At 39.1% G+C, this 27747-nt stretch overlaps 1 protein-coding gene across 4 annotated transcripts in view; it reads right to left on the reverse strand.

The window, feature by feature from the left end:
- ttyh2 (tweety family member 2) overlaps window positions 1-27747 on the reverse strand; it is a 70744-nt gene that overhangs the window by 19605 nt on the left and 23392 nt on the right. For 2 of the 4 annotated variants that reach the window (XM_086304162.1, XM_086304161.1), the window contains exons 3-6: window positions 22233-22344; window positions 11714-11743; window positions 8989-9209; window positions 6040-6135 (exon numbers count right to left, since the gene is read on the reverse strand). In XM_086304162.1, the coding sequence (XP_086160288.1) occupies window positions 6040-6135; window positions 8989-9209; window positions 11714-11743; window positions 22233-22344 (459 nt within the window). The remainder of the gene's footprint in view (window positions 1-6039; window positions 6136-8988; window positions 9210-11713; window positions 11744-22232; window positions 22345-27747) is intronic. The other 2 variants (XM_086304164.1, XM_086304163.1) reach the window with 1 other exon arrangement.

The raw sequence follows: 27747 nt of genomic DNA on the forward strand, positions 1-27747 counted from the left end.
CTTGACATAGTAATCACATATTTCTCTCAGTTTCTAATTTTGGCTTCCACCTTGTGATTGCCATCTTACAAACCATCACAGACTAACTTGGACTGCAACTCATTAAATTGTGTTTATTTCCTCCGAGCAAATTTAGGAGATTGACCTTATTGTCTAAAATGTCTTAATTATGAAGACAGTTGTGGTAATATGGATTTACTTAGTCAGTGTGTACAATTAAGGTAAAGTATAATTATGATGATTATACTTAGTATAGTATAATTATTATGTGAATATAAATTGTTTCTACAAAAAGTAACTAAATGTATCCCTGTCTTCCTTCCTTCGGGCAAGTGCCTTAAACTTTTAAGAAATTTATCTTAATAAACTCTATATTATCTTTGGAAAAACACAAAGGCTCCGGCACACTTCCTTATGGGACACCTTTGACACAAGGGGCTAGTTTGGACAGGGTAGTTTGAACCGAAAATGATGCGTCTTTCTTGAGGACTTCATTTGGTCCACCTTGCTTGTACTTGGTTGGACCCACTTTTTCTTTTAGAACTGCTTTAATTCTTCCTGGCATAGATTCAACAACATGTCAGAAACATTGCGTTGATTGAGGCTACGTCCACATTAGCCTGGATAAATTAGAAAACGGCGTTTTCATCAGAAAACACTCCGTGTCCACACTATCATTTTCAGTCGTTTTCACAGAGTTGTGCATCCACATTGAAACGGCAGAAAACGCCTAAGTTCCAGTATTGCGCATGCGTGAAACCCAAGACGTTTCGACCTGCGTCAATTCTGTCTGCCGTTTAGTTACTTTCTGGCTCTTTGAAACGTCACAGCAAAATGTCGAGGAAAAGCACCGAGTTTTTTAAGTGGACTAACAATGAGGTGTAGTTGTCGCTGCGAGTAACACAAAAGTACGAAGTTGCAAAAGCGATTGAGTTAAAGAATTTGAAGAAAAGCTATCTGGTCATGTACAAACTGATATTAATGTCTAATAGGGCTGTCAAAATTGAGCGCAAACAAAAGAACTGCTGTATAATGCCCTCCGCTATCTTAGCTTAATTGGTCACATGACTGCATCACATGATGCATGTGTCATCGTTTTCGAAAAGGCTCCGGGTTTGCCGTACACACTGCCACGCGTATCCGCTTTGGAGAGCGTTTTCCTTGACCGTCTCAGTGTGGACGGAAGGCCAAAACGGAGACAAAAAGATGCGTTTTCAAACGAAAACACATTAGTGTGGACATGGCCCAAAAAAAACCAAAAAAAAAAAAAAGAAAAAAGAAAAAAAAAAAAAAAAAAAAAAAAGAAAAGTGGCAGTATAATGTCCTCGTAAGTGGATATCAGGGCCTTGTAGAGCAATATTAAGTATTTTGGTCTAGACAACCCAAAATATGATGCCAGGTCCTAGGAGGTTAATGAACATGTTATCATTTTGAATTTGAAGGAGAGGTCAGAGGTCAAATATGATACTTCAAATTTTTCTACGGTACTTTCTGCACAGAAGCAAGTGTCTCTTATCTGTGCGCAGTCATCTGTTTAGCTGGGAGGACACTCTGGATGTGCACATTTGTGTTTTGTGTCAAGAAAAGCTGATATGTGTTCATACACTATATTCACTCATCCAGATCATTGAATTCTGGTGTTCTAAACACCTCCATTATCAGTGAAAGGAACTCTTCATGCTTCAGCATATTTTTTGGGACAATTTCATACTCCCATCTTTCTGGGAACAGTTTGGGAATGGTCCCTTCCTGCTCCAATATGACTCCATATTAGATTAGATGAATTAGATTAGATGAATTAGATGAATTAGAACATGAATGAGAGCAGAGCCTATGAGCCAGGCATCCTGATGTGGCCTCCTTGTCCAACATCAGTGTCTGACCTCACAAATGTGAAAGAATGAACAAAAATTCCCATTAACACACCTTGTGGAAAGCCTTCCAAAAGAGTTGAAGCTGTCATAGCTGAAGGGTGGGCCAACATCATATTCAACAGTATAGTGTGTCTGGAATACAAGTGATCATGGGCCGTCTACAATCGTCATGCTTTCTTGATGTTTAAGAATGTTTAATTTCTGAAAATGTTCAACTAAACAGCTAAAACCATAAGACCAAAATCCTCTTAAAGCAGTCCTCTAAATTCTTGCCAGATAACACAACAAACTATATATGAACAATGAATTTACAAACCAGGTGCCTGAGATGTCCAAAGAAAAAGAAGTTCAATTTCAAAACTGTACCTCAGTTCTTTTAAACAGTGAGTGAGTCTGCGGTCATTAGATGCACTTACAGTTTCATGGGGAAAGGCACAGGAAGGATGGAGATGCCTGTTTGAGGCCACAGACTGAGTGAGTGTCTCTCTATTGTTAGAACACCAGCTGTGAGAGTCCCTTACTTGCTGTAAGTTACCAGATAATGCAGCAAGTTCGAGATTTTACGACAGTCATAAGCTGCCATAAAAACATATGCTAGCTATTTTAGATAAATGTCTACCATGAATTACTATGTGCAGGACAAACAACAATGTTGCAAAATGTAGTGCAACACTTTTGTTGCACTACACTAGTGTAACAAAAATGTTGCACGAGACTTGTGGACTTTAATGTTTTAGCCTTGTGTTTGTTGTTTATGAACAAATGTTGATGTTCATTTATTCAGGTTGTAGTTAAATAGTTTTAGAACTTGGCAGAAAATAAATTATTTCTATGCCCTAAAAAAAAAAAAAAAAAGGACATGGCCTGAGATCTAGTGACTGTGGCGGCCATGTGAGTATAGTGCACTCACTGTCATGTTCAACAGTGAGTGCACTGTTGCCCATTTAATACTAGCTGAACATTAAGCAGTGTTCAGCTGGTATTAAATGGCCCAAAGTATCTCAAGAAAATATCCACATATGATTACACCACCATCAGCAGCCTGAGCCTGACCAGACCTTTCCAGTCTTCTATTGTCCAATTTTGGTGAGCTGTGAGAACTACAGCTTCAGTTTCTTGTTCTTAACTGACAAAAATGGCAACCTGACTTCTGGCATCAACAAGACATTTTTGCTGTTCACTGGACATTGACTTGTTTTCAAACCACTTTCTGGAAATCTCAGAGATGATCTACTGGGATTTGTTGGGAAAATCCCAGTACATCAGCAGTTTCTGGAATTGTCAGACTAGCCAGTCTGGCACCAACAACCTCAAAGTCGCTTAGGTCACCTTTTTCCCCCATTCTGATGCTCAGTTTGAACATCAGCAGTTTGTCTTGGCCATATCTATATGCCTAAATGCACTGAGTTGCTGCCATATGACTAGCTGATTAGATATTTGCATTAACGAGCAGTTGAACAGGTTTATCTGTGCAATTACCTCCTTCAATGTTTACCCCAGCACTAATGGGTAAACTGCCAACATATGCTAAAGGTTTTCCACTACAGCAGGAACATTATCTCTCCCTGGCTCATTTATTTTTCACTTCCTTGTTTATTTTTTCCAAATATGAAGTGAAGTGAGGGACCCTTCAGGATACCCAACTCAAGCTTGCTGCTGCACTTACATGGCACCCCCCCAGTGACAGACTTACAATGCAAGCTTTTGATCACAGAGGTGTAGTTAGACCATCAATTCAACGCAGTGCAAACACACTAACCTGAGAGACATACCAACGCTTGTTTAGACTACTGCTGTCAGCATTTCAGAAGCCCCACGCCCACCACAGCACCTAACCGTGGGCTCTGAATCTAGATTTCCCTTGAGGGGAAAATTAGTATTGTCACTTCCCACTTCCTGCTGAGATGAGCTTGATGTTTTATGCTTGATGAGCAATTAGCTAAGAAGATAAAAGCCAAACATTAATGCTGCACATATTCTAAATTTATATAACTATTTAGTAAGAGATGGTTGACTGATATGTTTTTTAGGACAACATAATCGAACGCTCAATTATACTAACAGGCATTATATGGCAAAAAGCGCTGTATTTTTTCCCAGCTCATAGTATTATTCTGTCATTTTTAGTGTCTTTCCAAGACTTTAAGAGATATTACTCATGCCATGTTATGTAAGATGAATGAAATATCTTGCCATTGAACATCTGTCAGATATGTTAATTAAAAGCACTTCTTTGTTGTGCCCGTGAAAGTGCAATTCAGATATTGCTTTACATTTCTCTAAATGCAAATCAGCAGTATACAAGCACAATAATGAGGCTTAATTACAGCTCCATGATTAAAAGGGTGAGCTGGAAATGTTCTACAGTGAGTCATGTGAGCGTTGAAGCAGACTCGGCTGCCTGAACTAAAGCCTGCTCTTTATTTGCTTCGGGCTTGTTAAGTGTTCTTGAGTTCGTAATCTGGATATTCAAGGTTACTTAAGAAATTCAGGCCTCCCCTGAAAAACCGTTTATTACTTTTAACGCAACTTGCGCTGCGAATCCTTGCTCATCACAGTCCTAATGATCTCCGCCATCCAGGGAAATTAAATTTCCTCTGTCCTTTACTTTAGGAATACACATGCACTTGAAGCTTTTTATACTTTACAGCACTTTCAGACCGAATATGCATAATAGTTTCTGTGTATCCGGGTTTGAGATGACAGTTTTTATTCACCAAACCAAAATGTCCTTGCCACGTTAAAGGCGTATAAAAAGAATCACGGCTGAAAAACTCGACCGCAACAAATGCCTCTTCACAAAAACAAGCAGTTGTAAAAGATCCATAAATAAACATCTCTCTGACAGTGAGCTTTATAAATCTCTAACGTGTAGGTGTAAGCTGTTACTGTATGTCACAGTAACACCCAGCCAGACGGCATGTACCAGAAAGAGTTGGTAGGCCTCCAGAGTGTAATTTGCCCCCAACCACTTCCACTCTAGTGGAAGACTGCATCTCTTGGGAAGGCAGACACTCTTCACACTGACTCATCTTATGTGTGTGTGTGTTTGTGCGTGTGTGTGTGTGTGTGTATAGGGTTAGTCTTCGAGTGCATTTGTGGTTAGTAGGGCAAGTTTAGCAGAACTCACACCCTGAAATGACTGATTGCAAGAGACAGGATGCCTCATGAAGGAATGAAGGCAGGACAGATTTCATGTTCTTTCTGTGAAAGCTCCGTTTCAGCAAAACATGCACTACAGTGTGTGGGAGAGTGATTGTTAGGTTCATTAACACCAACATGCTGCACATTCTGGCCGCCTGTTAAAAGGCAGACGAACCAACACCTGTTAATGTATTACTGTGTTTTTTTTTCTTTTACTGCTTATGTTTTAGTATAGCTGGCATGTGCTGTCACATATTTATCTTTCATTCTGGATGTTTGTCACTCCTAAAGAGTAGCATTAGTGTGATACAACTAAAAACCACAACAAAAAAGGTATAAATTACATGCTATATAATCTGGAGATACAATAAAATTGTACCTACTGTTGTTTAATGTAATTCATGCCCAGCCTATTTAGAACAGGTCAAGTGTTAAAGAGGGAAAATAATCTTCAGGAAGTTGTATTGCTGATAACATCTCATCTCTCCCCTGCTTTCCAAACCTCTTTGCAAAGCAGAGCCACTGAGACAGTAACGCTGAACAAGTTCAACCCACTGCTGGCAATGCTAAAAAGAAAAGGGAATACGGAAATGGCTAGAAGAGGAGTGTTTGAGCAAGGATGTAATTCAGTGCTTTGCTGCTTTGTTCACAGACATTTACCACGCCTCAAGCTTCCTTCATCTACACCAACTCATACTAATTCGCTCAACTCATCTCTATTTTTTGTTTAAAAAAAATAGAAAAATTGAATATTTTCAGAAAAGAAAAATGAATATATTTTATTTCCATAATAGCACACAGTTAGTTAAGGCTTAGCCTACTAATCTCCCAACTGACTTTTTCTTTTATATATCCTGCCTTTGCTTTTCACCCACTGTCTCTCCCTCCTGCTGTGCAAGGAAAGAGAAGAAAAATATCACATATAAGAATTGGGGGGAAGGAACAGATTACCACTTTTCATGTGAACAAAAAGATAGCTTGTTGCTGTAAAATAGCCCAATGTTACAGGGTATATACTCACGTTGTGAGCAGCCAGCGGGACTGCTTGGCCAGTCCCAGACAGGCCAGCAGGCAGATGATCAGGTCCAGGATGAGGAGCAGCAGGTATGTGAGCCACCTGCAGACACAGAAAGACCACAAAATTAAACTGCTGCTGGTGAATGCCTTTTATTTATGGGAGGTGATGGAACATGGGAGGTTAAAAAGAAATTCAGTTTCTGAAATGTAGCTTTTATTTTTGTAGTTTTGCCTTTATTTCTACCCGTAGTAATACCTTTGTTGTCAATAGCTGGAGATGGGTTTCTCTTGAAAGCAACCAACAACATTCTTTCACAGCAGGCATCACTACCAATTTATTTTAAATTACACATACAGAAATATGAATTCTGAGAGGTAAATCTGCCACATAATTGTTTAAAATTGCACCTCACTCCTCTGTGCTAGCTAGTGGTTTAGCAACTGTTAAAAAACAGGGTTTACAAGCATTTATTCTGCAGAGAATCATTCTTATTATAATTAATCAAAACATACAGAAAAATTCGATCGATGTTGGAACCTAGTGAAATAAAAAATGACTCGTAAAGACAAGCAGGAAAAGAAAGAAAGGGTAAAGTATTGCACCTCATTTCACATCATCGGATACGTGCATTAGAGGCGTGTGTGAAAGTGTGTTCGTGCTCGCGGGTATAACGTGGTAGAGTTGTCCACCTCACTGTAACCATCTGTTATTCGAACAGTTTGTGGCTGGACATAGTAAACCTGTCCAGATGGCTTATAATGAATGGATTCAAATCCATGTGGCTGAATGTTTCATGGTATGAAAAATACAAACTGTGGGGAATCGTTTCAGTTTAATTTCCTGTCTATTTCCATCGTTGTTCATCTTCCACCCTGCATACATAACTCTGACATCACTTTGTATATTCTTATTGTGTATTTAATCATTTCTTTCTACTTCTCACCAGCCAGAGTTTCTACCCCTCTGAGAGAATCCATCTCACATCTTTTCTCCATCTTTTTCCTTTTCCTCCCCCTCTTCGTCAGTCTCTTTAATCTCTCTCCCCTCTCTCTCTTTCCCTTTTAGCCCCTTTTCTCTCCCTCGCCGCCATCTCCTTCCTCGTTTTATCTTCCCCCCCTCGGCAGGGGACAGTACAAGAAGCTGGGGCATCAGCATGGGAGGTACTTCAGTAACGCTGCCACCTTGTTGTCTATGTTATCCTAATCTAATTAGAGTCTGAGCAAAGCATGAATACATGCAGGAGGTTGAACGGGCGGCATGTATGTATAATAAAAAGCAAGACCTCTTTTCCTCAAGAAACAAAATACACACTGAGATTTGTCAGTCTTTCCTGATGTTTTGCTCAAGTTCTACCTGTTTACCCTCACAGACAGGTCAAAGGTGACTGGATCCTGCATCTAAGCGTCAGGTCATTTCATGAGAAAAAAATCTGGCTTTTGAAAGTGTTTATGTACACAAATATTTAACTGTCTGCAATGTATCTGACTTCAAAACACAGGAATAACAATGAAAAATCGCTCTTCCATTTTTAATCGCTTATCCTTGTGAAGGGCACGTTGCCAGTCCATCACAGGGATAACACCCAGAGACAGACAGTCATTCACACTCAGATTAATACCTACGGCCAATTTAGAATCACCAGTTAATCATTAATTAATCTAAGAGGCATGTCTGTGGACCGTGGGAGGAAGCTGCAGCCCCTGGTGAGGACCCACACAAGCACAGAGAGAACAGGTAAACTCTGCTGGGCAGTTCTTTCCACTTAGAAACCATGTAGATAAAGAAAAAAGGTACTGATGTTGTCAATATCTTAACCTGATGTGGTAAAAACAGATCAATAGAGAGAGAATAAAACTGCATGGTAAACTAAGAATGGTTAGGAACAGTAGTTTTGCATTGGGCCACAGTTAAAAGAAATACTGAGCAATTCCTGGAAGTAATAATGTTACTTTTTGTGACTAAGTAAGAAAACAACACTGGAAGAGTGAACAACACACAGGCTTTTATAAGTTCAACATGAAAAAGAAAAGAAGAAAAAAGAAAAACAGGAAGCACACACAGCCAACCGCACAGAAACTATTTGTTGGAGTGCAGCAGTGATAATGAGTCCATTAACAGCTTACAATGTCTGGCTGTCTGCTTGCAGTCTGCCTACACTTCTAGCATGGAGCTATGCGGGGCATTTTTTTCCTCTAAGACGATGAGAGTAACAACAGTGAGACAAAGCCTCGGAAAATAGTTCCGCTAACACGTTGCAGTAGTTTTTGCAGTAATAGCTGCTGTTTTCATTTATGCAATGATTGCTAATTATTCAATAGGATGCTTTTTTTGAACATCCTAAAGAACTGTCTGGAAGATAATTCACATGCAGTATGTAGGTACACACACAAACACAGCTGCATTATTATTTAAACCCACCCAATAAATATTATGTGAGATATTCAGGTCATAGCATGTAGAAAGTAATCTATTCTACCGTGTTTAAATTGCTCATTGCAGCTATAAAATGAATGTGAATGACTATATGCAAGTTTGTTTTATTTGGATTATTTTTTTTAACATAACACTGATGAATTAGCTTTTTAGGTGCACCGATGCTTAGATGTCTTCTAGATAAACTTTTGCCATATAAACTGATTAAAGACTGCATGTATGTATGAAAAGTAAACTTGTTCCAAAGTTATTAATAATTATATTCCTTAAACACTTTTCTACTGATTTTCATTGTATAAATAAATTTGAAAATTTCACCTCCCACGTGTCTGGGAAGCTTTAAACCGTTAAAAATGTTCAGGGCAACGGAAACGTGCACCAACAGAAATAACCTTCCTGAATCCTGTCCTCGAGCTCTGGGTGTTTTTCTCCTCCTGTTTAACTAGACACTTTTATAGCATCGAGTAAACAGATTCGCACACAGTACAACCTTGACACATGTACTCTTCTGTTCCCCACCTGTAGTACTCTATGGTTGCTGACTGATCGGCAATGGATGCCAGGTCCACTTTAGCTTTTTCCCAGTCAGACAGTCCGAGCAGCTGTTTGATCACATTGTCAGCCATCTGCTGCATGAACTGCAGGGTCTGCACGTAGTCGCCCCGTGTTGCAAAGATCTCATCAAGCCTCGCAAGGTGCTGGTGCAGCCCACTCCTCATGTTGCCCATGGTGCCTGAAACCTGGAGCGCACAAGAAGAAAGAGTGGGGTAAGATTAACTGACACAGCAAATACAGTTAGAGGGTATGAGTCAATGGTATTATAATACATTAATAGATCTATCTAAAGTACTGCATAGAAGTCCTGAGAAACTAAATTTCTTTCTGTGTTTTTTAGGAAAATTAGGTGGTGATTTATTGAAAAACATGCAAATGTACACAGAAATAAAAAATACAACCTGTAAGGCAAAAAAGAGAGTTTGTTTACTTTCAAAAAGCTTGAAAGTCAGTATTTGGTATGACCACCTTTATTCTTCAACACAGCCTGAACTCTCTTAGGCAAGTGTTCTTCTAACTTTTATAAGTAGTCTTCAGGAATAGTTTTCTAAACTTCTTGAAGGACATTCCACAGCTCCTTTGGCAGTCTTTTATCCCCTTCTCTGTCAAGATGAACCGCTTTAATAATGTGTGCTTGCTTTTTTATTCATTTATGTTTTTACTGTTGTTGTTGAAGCAATCAGACAGTTTCCAGACGGTACAGCATGGTTGATCAAAAGCTGATGGCTCAAACACAGCCTAAAACAATCACAGAGCCTCCACTGTGTTTTACAAAGGGCTAAAAACAGACAGTTTTAACCCGTTTCTGACCTCTTCTGACTCTCAGATAGTATTCGTCTGCAACCTTGACAGTTCTTTTGCACTTAACATGCCAAAGTCCATGTTTTTTGTTTTTTTTTTAAGGACACATTGCAAAGATATGCCAATAGCTCTATCAGAATCACCTTGCTGGTGCAAAAATACTATTTCATGCCTGACAAGTTCACAAATTATGTGTTTTTGCAAAAGCAGCTAGTAACAAAGTCCTTAAAGCTATCTTATCAGGTACAAGGACTGGATTGCAGAAGGATGTAAAAACAGTTTATCTATCTATCTGTCTGAAACAATGTACTTAACAGCAGTGAATTGTAGCAATGGACTACATATACTAAGTATAATATGCTTCTAATAATATTCTAAATATAGAAATTTTCTGTTGCTTAAAGTGAGGCACTCAACCGGTCAGTCAACAGCTGCTCTTATTCAGCTTTTCACTGAACAATGAACAGAAAAGTCCATATGAAACAGCTGTGTGTGTGTGTGTGTGTGTGTGTGTGTGTGTGTGTGTGTGTGTGTGTGTGTGTGTGTGTGTGTGTGTGTGTGCGTGCGTGCGTGTGCGTGTGTGTGTAGGAAATCAACATTGAAGTAATTCATCTTCATGTGTTAAATGCTTAGGCAGTGAGAAGTCTTCTTCAACATGTATGAACTTCCATTAGTTTACAACATCTCCAACAAAAGCAGACGAAGCAGGAAACGCAATCAATCTGAGGCCACTCCCTGACCTTTAGCCATGCGCTTAGCGTGGTTAAAGGTCAGGGAATAGCCTGACCTTTATGGGGATGGCAACATCTCTCTGTTGGTCAGTAAGTCTCTCCACCGCTTTGTTAAAACATCTTTAAAATTATCTAAAAAAAAATCAACTGTTAAAAAAAATGGTTTTCATAGTTTCCACATCGTAGATTATGAATCAAAGCACTCAAATCCTTGGAAGAGAAATGACTTGAAAGTCAAATGACTACTTAGTGTGTTCTCATCCAGTTTTGCACTATAGATTTTTTTTTTAACATGCAGGTTAGATTTAAGCACCTGGAAAGATACTAACACAGACCTTTACAACAGTAACCCCACATCATGCAAAAGCTGATGCCATAACTCAGTGTTGCACACCACTGCTGAAGACAACTTGTACTTGTTAGTGTAAGATGACGAACATGTCAAGACTTGCACACTCATTAGCATTTAGCTTATAGCCCTGAGTAATAAAGCGTTTTCATAAACCTGTCAGACAACTAGCATTAACCACAACATTTTTGCTTTTCTTCATGGCAATAAGAAACCGAAGCTCCTGGAGAAAACTCAAGCAAGCACAGGAACAACATGCAGGCTCCACACACAAGGACTCTGTCTGGGTTCAAATCAAGTATCCTATGAGGCACTGACCCACCGTGCTGCCATAGAGTCAACCCACCAGCCTTTAACGCTTGAAGTCTTATTCACAGAAAACTCATCAATACAACTGATGCTTTAATGAGTTGTCAGCAAAACATACAAGTTTGAACACAGCATAATGTTTTCTATGCCAGACTTTTCTGCTAAAATAATAATGTACTGACAGTGTTTTTTTTATTACTGAGGTCATGTGTTTGCCTGAAAGAAGTTCCCAGAATTATGGACAAAGGTGAGATTTTTTGTAAACATGGAGGTTGGTCTGTGCTGCCACTCAGCAGCAGAGCTCAGACAGAGGACCGTGTGGGAGAGCTGGGCTACTGTGCATGTTGATGCAGTTTTAGTTTAAGTAAACAGATCCGCTTGGAAAACAGCCAAAACTAGAAATCGCAGAGGCAAAACAGCAGGTTTGCTAGTGCTGCTGTTGGTGGTTAGATATTTTTTTCAAACCAACACCTCACTATGAGACTTATAGTTTATTTACCTGTTTAAGCCCGAAAGGAAGAGTGATCCCCTAAGCCAAACAACAAACAGATAAACAGCAAACAGACACATTTATTGTGACAAATCACATTTTTATTTATGGCCAAGACAACATTATACAGTATTTATGTAACAAATATCGAACCATCTTCTTGGGTTTAATTACTGTGTACTTTGCTTGAAGGGAGAAGTTGTTTACAGGGAAATGGTGTTCGTGGAGACAACCTGCTATAAGATAATTAAAAAGGGAAATAAGCGCTCTTATTCAGCTCTGGGTACTTGGCATTCACAAGCAAGACTACTCATATTGTTGATGGCTTTGTCAGGGACAAGGCTTGCTGAAGCTAAAAGGAAAGTTTGGATAGCAGTAATTAGTTGGTTTTGCATGTAATGTGTGGGCCACATTATACAGCTTACGGAAGAGCTGAGAATAAATACATAATGAGAAAAAAGGAAGAGAAAGGATAAGTGCAGCTGATTGAGAATTGTTTGCTAAACTTTCATAAATATGTCTTCATAAACGAATCATTGGACTGCCCACAATTAAAACTATATTTTTCTTTCAAAAAGTGAACGATATTAGACATAATGCGTTATAACATGAATAATGTTTACTAGAATGTCTCAAATCGAGTTTTTTTGCTATTAATGCAGATTCATTTCCTTTTCGTGTGATCTGACTACCCAGGTCAAAATTCCAAACATAAGAGAAACCAGATGAAGTTTGATTTAGTTTATCTTCCTTTGTATTTAACTTTGATAAAGTTGTGCATGTTGTTAATCCTTTTGATGAACGATGCTATTCCATAAGGTCGCTCCTTACAAAATTAGTCATTAGATGTCGATTACCTTAATGAAAAAATCTAACCTGACATACTTGTATAAAAGCAGAGCAACTACTGAAAATCACAGGTTTAAAGAACTCGTCCATTCTTATAGTGAGACAGAAAAGGGAGTTAGATGTGATGTGATTAAAGTAGAGTTAGGTGGATCCAAGTGTAGACACTTGTAAGCCATCTGGGCATTGGGGGGAAAATCCAATGCACAGCAGCAGATCTACAACAGAAAGGCTGAAAAAGAAAAGAATTACAATGTTGCAATGAGCCAGTAAAATTCAACTTGGTTGAAATGCTGTGTTGGGACCTTAAGAGAGCTGTGGATAAAACAAATTCCCACAAAATCCAATTAACTAAAGCAATGTTTTAGAGAAGGATCATTCTGTGGATCAGAATTCCTCCTCAACGATGTGAGAGACTGATAAAGTCATACAGAAAATAATCACTACAAGTTATTGCTGCTGAAAGTGCTCCTATGAGCTGCTGAATAATGGGGTGCACACAGTGCTGTGAAAACATCACATTTCCTTACATCATTCATACTGGTGCGCCTCCTGATTTATGGGTGAATGTTTTCAGAGGACGTTAATATAGTATTCTCAAAGAAATTGATCACTTTAATCGCAGCAAACCTTTTAATTTTCATTTAAAGTTATCACTTTGATTGATTGCCATAAGAATAATCAGACAGAGATCCAGCACACAGTGGCTTCTGGGTTTTACAAAAAGAAACAGATCGTATGCACAGGCATGTAGCACTCTGTACTTTGTTATCTGATCACTCATCAATACATCTTCTTCTTCAAACTGAGAAGATGAAATTGCAGATGAAAAATGAAAGCACATATCTGATCCTCGCCTCCTGTGTAAAAATCTTATCTAAAATGCCCAGGGAGACAGACAATCCAGCTAATCTCTCCTTCATCTTGGTCTGATACTCACTGTGTGGGTTGATCCGCACCGATCAAGAAGATATAATTCCCCTTTTCCAGTCATCTCAGCCTTTATCTCAGACTGATGTTTTAAGGGCACGGAGAAGTACTTTCCGCCTCACATCTTTTCTAAACAAACAATTTACAGTAGATTGTACTCAGTGCCTAGCTATTTTCTTGTGGGATATTCATTTCTACATGCCAGAGGGTAAACAACAAACAATGAAAAAAGTCTAAAGAACCATTATACGTGACATTATTCGGATAAAATATGCGTAACTTTAAGCAGAGAAAAATGACAATGGGGTGTGACGTTTCAAATGTAGATTCTCGCTTCAGGAAATGGAAAAAAATACAGATCAATGGGAATCATGTTCAGACTCTTGTTTACACATTTTAAAGCCCCTGAGCATCATTTGAAGGGGAGAAACAGTTATGTAGTCTCAGATCCTACTTACAGAAAACCTTGCCATTTGCCATGTCCATCTTTCAAAACGCCATCATTTTTTCCAATGACGTATTGTAATGCCCACGGGTAACTTAATCCATCCGGTCTCCTAAGGCCTGTACACATTTCAGGCAAGAAATGTTTCCTTTGTTTAGCCCTCAGGGAGACCTACGGCCATTTTGTCGTCCTCAGCGTTTTTTAATATTAGGCCATTTTCACTGTGTTGAATAGAATATAGCCAAACCTTCCAACCCTTTTTTTTTTCCTTTTTTCTTTAGAATTGCAGTCTCCGTTTATTCGATTAGCTTAAAGTGGCTAAGCTACAAACCGCCATCCACTTGAGGTCCTAGAGCCATAAATCGCCCCATTGACTTCCATTATAAACGCTATTTTTCACTGCAGAATTATTACCGTTAACATCTGGGTGATGGCTTAGGTTTCATTTTTGTTTTGGACAAGAGGCCTTAGAATTGTAATTTTTTTATTTGTCCACCGGGTGGCGCCCTTGCTCCACATTTGACCCGGGGCTGGAAAACAGCGGGCTGCTTGGACAGACCTGCGGGGAATGAAGCCTCATTTCCGGCGTGCAGCAGCGGCTTCGCCCGCTGATCGGACGGGACCATTTTCGGCCCCTAGGACCGTATGAGGGTGCTTTTTTTTTTGTAGTCAACAGGAAATGACGTATTTGTTGTCACGTGGTATCGGATGTGTGTGCTGCAAAAATGAGTCCCCGGTGATCGTGCCCCGGTAATCGTCGCGACTTACCCCGGCAAGAATGCACTTATTTCGACCTAGAGGAGGAGCATTTGCCGCCTGGAGACCATTTTCTGGTCCTGAAAAAAAAAAAAAAGGCGATCGAAATGACTGTTGGTGCCAATCTTTAGTCCATCTAAAGGCCTAATTATAATAACAATTGAATATTACCTCAAATGGTTTTTTTGGAAAATATTCAAGTTTTATGTTTTTGGGCCAAAAAAAGCAGTGCGCTCATGTGACGAAACCGGGATATAAAGGGTTAAAATTCGCGAAATGTAATTAAAACTTGACATGAATATTTCAAGGAGAAGTAGGTCTAAAAGATTGGCTAATTTAAAGTGGAATAAAATATTAATGTATAAATTTTTTATAGCACTTTTTTGGGCGTGGTCGATTGGGACCAATAGTGTGTGCATTTTATGAAATGCACTCCTGCAAAAAAAATAAAAGGCGATCGAAATGACTGTTGGTGCCAATCTTTGGTCCATCCAAAGGCCTAATTAAAAGTACAATAAAATATAACTTTCAAATGTATTTTATGGAAAATATTTCATTTTTTCATTTTTTTCGCCAAAAACGGCCGTGCGCTCATGTGACAAAACCGGGATATAAAGGGTTAAAATCCGCGAAATATAATTAAAACTTTATATGAATATTTCAAGGAGAAGTAGGTCTAAAATATTGGCTAATTTAAAGTGGAAAAAAATATTAATGTATAATCTTTTTATAGCACTTTTTATGGCAAGGTCGATTTTTGGCTCTAGGACCTCATAAGGGGTACTTTTTTAGGACCCCCCCCCCCAAGGGTTAAGCCCTGGTCTGAGATTCTACAGAATATAAATGCCACTTCCTTCACTAGAATTCGATCTCTATCTTTAAGCCTGTTCGGGCTGGTATGTCTCTGTGGAAGTGATGCCTCAGAGAGATGAGGGATCACAAAACAGAGAGTGAATGTAAAAGAACAGTTCTAATTTGAGGCACAAACCTCCCAGAAAGTGTTCGTCTCTGAGATGAACCATGTAAAAAGAAAAGAAAAAAAAGGAGTAATTTCTAATTCTTTGTAGTGTTTTCCTTTTTAAAAATTCAGTGCTGCTGAGCAGGCATCACAGAATCACTTACAATCGTCTCGTAATTGCTTGATAAATGAGAACCGTTTGACTGTATTTTTGAAATTTAAAAAAAGGATAAGATATGGAATCAGATCTTTTTTCTGCAATCCATTGTGTCTGTATGATAGAAGAAGAGAAAAGTTTCTTCAATTAAAATTGAATGTGGGAGCTAGAGCGTGAAATGGAACATGGGTCTGAAGTGCCTTGGCAGCTCGGTCACAGTTAAAGATAGAGACCATCTTCACCACTGGGTACCGAAGCTCTGAAAACATCTCTTTAAAAATAAATTCCTTTTTTAAGTTTGATACTGAATGATCACGAAGCTTCTAGGAGGTCATCCTTCAGAGTGGATTAGTGGTGTTTATGAGTTTGTTGATGAAAGACTGAACAAGTTTTCAAAGATGATGTTTCTCCTTAAGTTTTTGCAAAACTGTTACTTCTTCTACACATTTTGAGGTAAAGCATCAGTTGCTCTGATAAAGATAAGTCTCACATCGCTGGTTTTCTCCAATTTAGATATTTACACACAGAGTGATGCAGTCCACTGCCTCAGCAAACACCTTGGTTGTCTCCTTACTGTGGAAGAGCAGTTTTGCTTTCAGGCTCTTTCCTGTTATCCAAAATCCTCTCCCATTCCCTATACATGAGCAAAACCATCCACAGTCCAACTGTTTGTTCTAAATTAACTTGTAAATTTTGGTGCTGGACTTTCAATTCCCCTTTGACTGCAACAGTTTATTACAATCCTTTTTGCTTGAGAAAATTTATGCTAAACACATGCGCATAGGCCTATAAAAACAAGCCATGCTTCTATTCTACTCATTTCCAGTTACACTGAATGAAACAACTACATTTGCAGAAAACCAACGAATAGTCGTAAATTTAGCAAAACTGGCATGTACCACAGACTCCATGAAAATCTGTAGTTTGTGGCACAGTTTAGTCAACTGGTGTTGTGGTAGTCACATCAATGGCAGTAATATGCTGTCATGTTGAACTACAAACTTCTAGGTAAAAGAACTACAGCAGTGAACACAAATTCACCTTTTCCTATAAACCTGTATGTAAGTAGAGATGGATGTGATCACCACGAAATTGCCAAAAGCTGTAGTTCTTCCAATAACAATGTGAAGCTGTTTAGATATTTTGCATGGGACAAAAACAGTCTGGTGCCTTTAGACATGTTCATGTGGACTGAATTGATTTTTGAACCAGCTTTACATCGTTATTAGAAGAACTACATCTTTTGGTGATGTCATGGTGATTACATCTGTAGAGACTGTTTTTGCCCCATATAAATATGCATTTACATATTTTACATGGGACAAAAACAGTCTGAGGGCTTACCGACATGGGTTTTGGAACCATCGTCAAGTTGCTGTCAGTTGAGGAACATTTGACACTTGTTCATCAATTTAAATTTTAATCCCCAGATGTTGATGCTTATGTCTAGGCCACACACATGTCAATCGCCAGCTCTACTTTACCCCTAACAATACCTCAAGATACTTAAATTTCTTTGAGAAATGTCATTTCTAAGAGACAGAAGAAAAACCATGGTCAGGCTGTAAATATGGGCATACAAGGTGCTCATAAAATACCAGAAGCTTGGCCGGAAACACTCTTTCCCTACAACCATAATAAATTCACCTGGACAGAATAGGGCTCTATGTGACCTTGAATATGTTCTTTATGTTCCGTTGAGGTTTTTTGACACTTAATATAAGCGAGTTAAACATCAGGTTCTTACACTAGGAGTATTTACAAAAATAACTATAATAAATAAATAATTGTGTTTCAATATTAGCTTGTATAACGAAAAGCTTACCGTTTTGTGTTATTACAGAAGCTTCTAGTGAGAATGGTGTAAAATGGTGTCAGGCCAGCATCCAAACCTTAGTTGAGCTCCGGCCAATTGTTCAGTTACTGACCCAGACACTGACCTAGTCCACTGGATGATTGCTTTCCAAAAGCTCTAATAACATCCTTCACCCGCAGAGTTATTATTGGTGTTTAAACACTCCAAATATGAGATCAGTCCCATTACCACTAAAAGGCATCCAAGCGGGCCAGTTTCCAGAGCTAACATTACTGTTCGAAAGCAATACTGCTGAAATGCAAGTGTTTTTTTTTTAAACTCACTTTCCCAATAGGTTTATTTCATGGTCTGCCTCAGAGGGAATTGAGTTTGTTAAATTTTTATAACAAACTGAACTAAACTTGTAAAGTAGGGCTGAACGATATATCGCATTTGCGATAATATCGCGACATGATCAAGTGCAATTTTCTAACCACAAAGGCTGCGATTATACTCTGGACATGTCCAAATTCATGGGCTGCATCCTCCTGAGGCCGCATTTGTAGACCGATTACGTCACAGCGACGCGCCGAAGGCTGTCCAAATTACTACCATATCCCAGAATTCATAGCGCGGCCCAGCCAAACTCCAGTTTCCAGCAATGGCGGCCGCTACTAAGTTTTAAAATTACTCATACTAATCTTTCTGGGTCACAAAATAAACTTTTAAAATATTTTCAGGCGAGAAAGTAGTTGTGTAAACATCAAATATCTGCTCGGTTTATCAAGATATCCCATATTTGCAAAAGTGCTTCGACGTTTTCAGAGGCGTCTGCTACCCACCAGCTCGACAGCTAGCCGGGAGCTCGAGGGTTACTGATGCGGCCGAGAACGGCACAACTCCCGGCACATCATTTTCAGATCACCGCGGAGTTTCGCTCCTCGGGTTAAACGTGATATATAAGTCACTTAGACAACCTAAAAATGTTATTGTTGGGCTTTTTTCAGTGTTTTGTTTGTTCGTGAGTAAATCGGTTTGGCTGAGATTAAAGTTATTAGATTAGATAAAATAAAACTTTATTAATCCCCCGGGTGGGTTCCTCCTTGGTTTTCACACAGCTGACTAAACGTCAAACAGAAAACTTATTAAACAGAAGTATGAGACAGTCGAGAATTTACACCAGTGTCTGGTTATATTTTAGATAGCAAGAAGCAGACGGCCGAGTTTATTAAACTCCACCGAGACAGCGGTGACGCTAATCAGAACTAGCCTTCTGATTAGCTAGACCGTCCAATTTCACGCCTTTAAACTTTAAAGGCGTGTTTGTGTGTGTGTTTATACAATTGCTATTATGTTTGCACTTTATGTGTAATGTTACTGACTGCAGAGATCAGTAAGATGTGTGTATTTTTTATTTATTAGTTTTATTTATTTAATATTATTTTTTAATTGAATGACTGTCTAGTAGTTCACAGATGTCGAAAAACTGAGTGTGGTAAAGCCACTGATTTTTTTTATGTATATTTCTGCAATCTGCACATTGTACTGACTTTCATTTTAATGTTTACACCAGGGTTCCTTGTCAGCACTTTATGCTCAGATGTTTGTAAGCTAAAAATAAACTATTGTGTATGTTCAAATATACTGTTGTGATTGAAGAAGTTAAATAAAAATGTCAGTCATCAATTCATGCATCACCTCATGTCATCATAACAGAGGTCTGTCTTCCAGGAAAGAACAGTTTAAAATTAATGTAATATAGTATTGGCCATACTATATGATGTATTGCTTGTCTTTGTTTAATAATACAGAAGACAAATACCTTAAAAAATAATCGCATATCGCATCGCAATCGCAATATTGGGGCAAAAAATCGCAATTAGATTATTTTCCATAATCGTTCAGCCCTATTGTAAAGTGTGCATCTTTTTTTATTGTTTTGAGCTTAAGAGTGGAGAGTTGTTCACAGATTCTCACTATGTATGACTAGTGTATATAGTATGTTGCATGGTTGATGTTATGTACTGTAGACCAAAGCACCACTTAGGAAGTCTGCATAAAAATGATTGGTCCTAGCTAACAAGTTGTGTGCATGCAAGGCAGGTAAGCTGTGTGTATCAACTGCAATTGTTATAGTTTCAGCATCATCACCAGTTGTAATTGGCTATGCAGCATTAATTGTTTAATAACCTGTTTGTTATTTAGACGCTGTGGTGCATCCTTCATCTGCGTATTTGGCTCTCTATTTTTTTCCAATTTAAAACCAGAGTAATATTCTATATTCTCGCTATTCCTCCGTATTCATTTGCTCGAGCCACCTTCTTCATCTTTTTCCAGGTTTCCGTGTGAGTCTGTGTCCATAACACATCATAAGCATATATTCCAGACCGTTACTAATGAAACTCTCAATAGCAGCAGAGGAAAAAAAGCATCTGATGACAAAGAACCTAACTTTCCTCCTTTTCTCACTTATATTCTGAGCTTACCCCTTTTCTAAACTTTCTAGGAGCTGGGCTAAAAGGCATTTGCGTGGTCAAAAGGGCAGAGAGGCCTTCATTGTCAATGATTTCAATGCCGATTTTAACCCCGACTCTGCCAATCAGACGGGCTTGCACTGCTCCTTGTTCTACCCATCAAAGGGCTTTGTCTCCTGGGCTCATGGTTGATTAGGTGGGGGGAGACTAGGAACTGTGTGTGGCACACTGGGCTCTTTGTCCAACTCAAGAATTAGACTCCTTAAGAGTCTATAGCAGCGTGCAATGAACTCACTCATGCACATGCACACACAGGCATGCACATTCACACACATAAGATGCCCAAATAAAGGCCACTATGTCCAATTAAGTGCTTGCACAAGTTCACACACCCTAGAGGAACATACTGATAAGTGCTCCAATATGCAATATATTATTGATTTCTCTCCACTTATTATTAGGATTCTGATAAACTAATGTGTTTGTCCACTTTCCAAAATTATTGGCAGAGAATCAGAGAACAATAAATAAAATCTAGAAATGCCAAGAGATGCATCTTTGCCTCTTTATTATAGTAATACAAGCTTAATATGCGATTATATTGATCAAATGGAATAAATCAAAAATGCTAACTTGTGTGTTGTACAGTATGGTAGCAACTAATCCCAGATGACCAAATAGAGTAGCCCAAGTGATATCTCAACCTCAGCAGTCACAGAGATCTTACATGCTTCCAGTTTAAAATATTGATGAAGTCCCACAGCTTAGAACCACTCTCCTTTTAAATCTGTGATTATTTTCCCTAATCATCAGCATCAGATGTCCTAACATGCCACAGAACACTGCTGCAGAAAGCGCGCTGCAGGCTCTCTCGAGACGTGTTTATTACCGAGGCCAAGTCGAGTCGCCACGCTGAGTGTCTCACACACCACTACATTAATCTCCATTAATACAAATGGAGACTTAATCCCTACTCTTTGACAGCGAGTTATCCTGGGTCTGCTCCTGCATCGACACTGGTCAAACGCCTGATGAGAACACACAGTGAAGGCTTTAAAACCTCAACAATTAATAGCTACACGATGTTCTATTACTGCTGGCAAATATAACTAGAAGATAACAGTTTTAAGAATGGGTTAAGTGCAGATACCAGTGTTAAAAAGAAGTCTGACAAGTGATGCCAGTACTAATATTATTTTGTTTGTTTGTTTTTGCTATATAGTGTGTATATAGTGTGTTACTATTTAAATTTTATTCCTGCACAGTTAGCGTGGAGCACCTATAATTTTATTCTACATCTACAATGACAATAAAAGGCTGTTCTAGTCTATATTTATGCCCTCTTTAGTGCCAAGAATACACAAAAAATCATTAAAAAAAGTCTTTCCAGTTTGAATCATGCTCACGTTCACACCTATGGGCAATTTAGAATCACCAGTTAATCTAACACCATGCATTTCTTTGGACTGGGGGAGAAGCAATAAAGCAAACTCCACTGAGACAATGCCCCAGACTGGAAGGCTAACCACCACACCACTTTTAAATATCAGTAGATATCAGTGTAAAATTCCACATTTTGGAATTTAGTCTTAGTCTTTACTGGAGTCCTAATCAAGTGTCAAATGATGGCGTTTCTTATGGAAAACTGCATCTGGACAAAATTAAAGAATCCTCAAAAAACACAGTGAACTTAACTGAGCATAAAAGACAGGACGGCTCTGTGTTTGCTGAAGCCACAGAGGCTAGGAGAAGGCGGAGCAGGCAGAGGGAGTGTGTGTCTCTCTCAGAGGACGAGGTTTGTGTGTGGAGAGGCTGTCAATTTGTGTGTAGCCGTAAATAGCTATAAAAAAAACCCATAAAAACATTTAAAGGCATACTAAATTGAGTCCTGTGGGCTTTCCTTCTCTTTGGAGCCTGTGTGGTTGTGCGCCTGTGTGTGGGAATACATCACATCCAGCCTTTCCGAAGTCTTCACCCAGAGTTGTTTGAGTCGTGCTTCATTGGTCACTCATTTATAAACCATGCATGTTATGAAATGGCGGGAATTTAATCAAATGCTTTCAATTTATTTTTGCAAACTAATACATGATGTAATCTCATCCGTCCAGAGATATGTGAAGCGTTAATTGTGTGACACTAATATGTTTGTAAATGATGCTTTACATACCAGACTGTCCACTCCACCCAGCGTGTGATTGGCGTTGTACAAGGAGTAGGTCATCTGGTATACACCGTCATTGGTCTCGCTGTTGCCATAGAAACCCACACCCACTGCGACGCTGCAGAGAAAAGATGCATAAAGGCGCAGGTGAACCTTTGATAAAGAAGGAGCAGAATATAAAAGCAGTCTCTTGGATTTTAAATCATCTACATCCAAAGTGCTGCCATTTTCGGTCCTTAAATTAAAAGTTTGCCAGCTTCAAAGCCATTATCACAACCTGGCTGAGATTAAACATTAATGCGAAACGACCCGTAAACAACAATTTTCTGTCTACTTGAAAACATCTTTGCCAACCTGCAGTGGAAATATGCAACTTACAAGGTAGTATAGCATGGCACACTGGAAAAGAGCACAACGTTTTATGAATATTTGATGCCTTTTTTTTTAAAGATAAAAAAAAAAAGAATTTGGCTATTATCATAAAGCAGTATCATCAATTTCTGCATCAGGCTTGAGTTTTGGAAAAATTTTAAATGTATGAGGTTAATGAGGCACTTTGGGACAGAAATTTTGTTTTAGCTATTCAGTAATTATTTCCCACTGTAAACAGCTGTGAAGCAGTATGAATGGTATTACAGTGCGAAGGCTGAGTTGCTGAGTGTGTCGGTGAATTCAGGGAGTAAAAGCCAGCTCGCCCAAAGGGTCTGATCTAGCTTACAGAATGATTTTAGAAAGGTGTGAAAAATGAAGAAAAGTAGGGTATTGTATTTCTGGAGCTTTTAATGTATTTTACATCAGGAAGCGCTGCTGTTGTTAAGGCGTTAAGAATTGATCTCTCCATCGCTCCATCCATTTGTTAGACTGCTCATTTTATCCTAACCAGTGGTCTGAGTTGTCAGTTTAACAGCCTTGTCACTACCAGACATTAGCTGTCTGTCTCATCACACCGTAGTGTGTCCGATGTGTTATTTTTTGATAAATATCGCCAACTTTTTATGTAAATACAACAAACAGGATGAGGAAAAACTAAGACGCCTTAATGAATAACAATAAATTGCTGATTTATAGAAAATAAATACCTGTAATTTGTGTATGTGGGTGTTTGATGCACATATATCTCACAGCACAATGAAGCAGCAAATGAAGCAGCAAAAGCTTTTTGGATTTCTGCGTTAATTTTTGTAAACAACATTCTTTGAATCAGAAATTATACAATACAGGCCTCTGGAATGCGTGTGCATAAATTGAAACCACTTTTGCATATTCAGCCATCCAAGGATTTAATTTGTTGAGCTGGAGCATCAGCACAAACAGAATAATAACCGGCGCATTCTAAACACACACACTTAAGTAGTCTCTCTGAGCTCCACTTTTTCCCTAAGTGCCGTCATATTGTGCTGCCATATGATGGGATTTCAAAGTAGCCGCACAGTTGTTAACTACAAGAAGATTTAATGCTGCAACACAATGTCTCACAATATACTCCAAAGACCCTGCACAAGAATCCTCTGCAAAGACAAGGATGTCCAAGTCTTGCACTACAGACACTGAAGGCCGTAGATCAGAGCAGTGAGCAAGTGTTTTATACCCTTTCTTTTCAATAACTACGCAGGACAAAAAAGGAATACAGATCCCGTATATGACCATGATCTGTGAGAAACAGGACATGACAGAGCTTAGTACACCTCCCAAGGGAAACTTTATATACACTGCTTGCACTCAAATACAACAGTGCAACAGTAACTTCAAAGATTATGGGCATCTGAGAAGCTTACATAGTTTCAATTCTCCTTGGATCAGGAGAACTGAACTCAACTGAAAACAAGGATGTAAGAATCTGAAAGTCAACTCTCACATTACAAATTGCACTCATATCTCTCCTCTCCAAAGTGTGATAAAAATAGACACTTTTTTATGCCTTTTTATGCCTGTTTTCTTTTTTTATTCAAGTTCATATTGTCATTGCAATGCTAAAATTACCTGCAGACCACTTTAATAGGTAGACCTGTTCTAATGCTGTCAGGCATACAGAGTAGGTCAGAACGACCTGCTGAAGTTCAAACTGAGCTTCAGAAAGGAGAACAGAAGAAGGACTTCAAACCTTGATGCAGATGTGTTACAGCTGCAGGAGAACACATTGGGTTCACCAGCTCACTAAAACAGCAGAAAATTCTACAGCAGAAAACTTGAAGAACAGTGCCAGGTCTGCTGATTTCCGCTACACCATTGGACACCAGGGTCAGAATTTAGCCTAAACAACATGCAAGCATTGTCACGATCCTGGGTCATTTTGTTGTTTATGGTTTATGTTTAAGTTCATTAGCTTATCTAATTTCATTTCTATTTTGCCTATGTTGCCCTGTTATAGTTCATTGTTTATTAGATTCCACTTGTGTCTTCACCCCTGTGTTTAAGTCTCCCTTGTCCTTCATGTGTGTCAGGTCTGCGTGTGTTATGTTGTCAAGCTCGTGTTGTCATGTTTCCTGTTCTGTTTTGAAGAGGTCTGGTGTCCCACGTTCATTGTGTTTAGTTTCACTTCCCCTGTGGCGTCATTATGTTATTTCTAATCAGCTCCTTTCCCATGCGTTTCCACTTTCCCTGTTCACCTCCCGTGTGATTTAGTCTGTGTGTTTTCATTCATTCCTTGTCAGGTTGTCTGTTGAGTTTTCATCATGTTTCCATGCCTCCATGTTTCCAGGTTCTTCCATGTTCAGGTATTTTTGACACACTTTGGGATCCTTAGTACCAGCTGAGGTTAGTTTAAACAGCTACATGAGCATTGTTACTGTAGCATAGCCATCCCTTTCTGATCACAGTGTACCCATCTTTTGATGGCTGCTTCCAGCAGGATAATGTGCCATGTCACAAAGCTTAGATCATCTCAAACTGATTTCGTGAACATGTCATTGAGTTCACTGTCCTCAAATGGCCTCCACAGTCACCAGATCTCAATCCAGTGGAGCACTTTAGGAATGTGGTGAAACAGTAAATTTGCATCATGGATAAGCAGCTGACAAATCCGCAGCCACTCTGTGATGTTATCATGTCGTTATGGAGCAAAAACTGATCTAAGCCATGAAGAACTAAGGCAGTTCTCAAAGCAAAAGCGGGTCCAAATCAATACTAACAAGGTGCACCTATAGCGCTCTGCCCACTAATAAATAAATACTGACCATCATTTACTGAACAAGGTTAAATGTTTAGAAGGTCTTTTGTGTGTGATTTTTTTATTGCACACAATAGTAATGCAACACACTGAAGACACTATTTGTAGGTCAGCACTACTTCGCGTGGCAGGTCAGGACTAAAAGAAAACTAAGCAGGACTCAACCTGACTGAGCTTTAGATTAAGGCTGTGGTTCCTACAGACTTATCCCTGATGTTCCGGATAAATTTTAAGCTGAAAACAGAGACTATAAGTCTGCAGCCATCAGCGCTTCCTCTAACATTCACTTGGAATGGCTAAAATCCTGCAGAGCTGTTATGATCGTTGTGGTCGAAGCAAAGTACAGGTGGAGCTAAACAACAGGGGCAATTTTCCTAATTAGTACAGCAGAGATGGCCTCATTAAATGACCCCCTGCAGATAAACATCCCACTTGGCAGGTTACAGACTTACCCTCAGGGAGAGCAGTTAAGAAAGTGGGGACAGGCATTACAGACAAGAATAAAATCATCATTTTAGAGGAAGACAGGAAGCGATATAGACAGTCAGCACTAAAAAAAAAAAGACAAATACAGGTGACGAAAGAAGTCACAAAAGCAGAGAGCAAGACCCTGGGATACAAAAAGCAAGACTGGGCGGGGGCGGGTTGGGTTCCTCACCAAAAATACATAACATCTTATTTGTTCTTTGTATATCTGTGTTTGTGTGCTATTAGCCCCTTTAACAGCACAGATGCAGGGAATGTATTAAAGCAGTCACAGCTTGGAGAAACACAGACTTACTTCTAAAAAAGGCAACTATTTTAGGCAGAATTCAGATTAAAAGAACTGAGAGGACAAATAGAAAGTCTCTTCTTTGCCTTCTCTATGTACTCCCTCGGTCCTGCCAGTTCTCTTAGTGCTGCTACTTGAAATATCCATCGTCTAATTCAAAGAGAAAGAACACCATAGATTTGAGTAGGCATGTACTGAGCAAGAGTCCAAACTGTCACATTGATAAATGAATAAGTACATAACAGACAGTGATGGGAATTAATAATAAAATAAAATAAAATAACCTAAAAAAAAATTCAGCCTGAAGCAAAAAAAAAAAAGCTATGCTAAATTGACCCTGACAGGTCTGAATATTGGAAATTTTGCCCCAGAATGGCAGCAATGAATCTCTTGGGATGATAAGTATAGACGGGTGAGCTTATATTTTTTACGCTGCCCTACTGAACCCTCAGCAGGGGAAAATCCCCTTTGATATAAACTACGAAACACAAATAGTTACTTTTCATCTTTTTTTTTAGAGCTACAAAAAGTCCAGCATAGCTCATTTAAGTTCGGAGAAGCAGTAAAAACAAACGTACATGCTGCCAATTACTTGGTTGGTACATTTATATTGCTGATAGATTTTGTGTTACGGCTGCTCGTTCCAAAAGCTTTCCTCGAATGGATTCAGTGGATACACAGACATCCTCTCTCACTTGTGCCCTCTGTTATAATTTCTACTTTGTGACTGTCAAGAGAGATGTTCCACAAAAAGAAATTAAAAAAATGTATATTTAAAATCGACAGGAAAAGAGAATAATTTTTAATGATCTTTTACTTTTTTTTATAGGCAGTAGAAGCAAAAAAAAAAAAATCCCCTTTATTCAGTTTCTAAAGTCGGACTGATCATTTCAATGGTAACCACTGTCCCTGGAATCCACTGGATTGCTGTGTGCAGTTTGCATGTTCTCATTGTGCCCATGTGAATGCTCTCCATGTACTCTGGCTCTCTACCACAATCCAAAGACAGGCATGTTAAGTCTGTTTGTGTTAGCCGTGTGATAGACTGGCGACCTGTCAGTGTTGCACCCCACGTTTCCATACAGCAACTTAAATGAGCAGCCGTCCAACACCCCAGATCTGGAAATGAACGGGTATCTTCAGTGTTGCTGTGCTTGGGCATGACTGTCAACCTTTGCCTGTTATTCTCTCTTTTATGCAATACGCACTCTTCAACAGCACTTTTGCGGAGCATAGTGAGGCTCAAGATTTTACACATTGTGTGGCTTAAATAGGGTATTTTCTGGAATGGCTGATTTACTTTCTTCTCACATGCCCTGTATTTGTTATTTACATAATGCGTGTTCTCACGAGGTATCACTGAGGAACTGGAGATCCATGCTCTTGCACGGACAGTGGTCACAGTCCATGAATGCCGTGCTTAAATCCAACTGATTGCTCAGGTGCATTTGTTTAAGTGTGCCGGCGTATGGTTCTCCTAACCCTGCCAGTGCACAGCACACAGTGATCAGACAGAATTGAACAGTTTACCTTTTGCATACACCGATAGTTAATAAACTCACCCTCTTTGGCATAATGTGCCT

Source organism: Aulonocara sp. 'chitande type north' Nkhata Bay, linkage group LG8, assembly GCF_057382095.1.
Source record: "Aulonocara sp. 'chitande type north' Nkhata Bay isolate Kocher_YH1m ecotype deep benthic linkage group LG8, A_spYH_male_GT1.1, whole genome shotgun sequence".
Taxonomy (NCBI): Eukaryota; Metazoa; Chordata; class Actinopteri; order Cichliformes; family Cichlidae; genus Aulonocara; species Aulonocara sp. 'chitande type north' Nkhata Bay.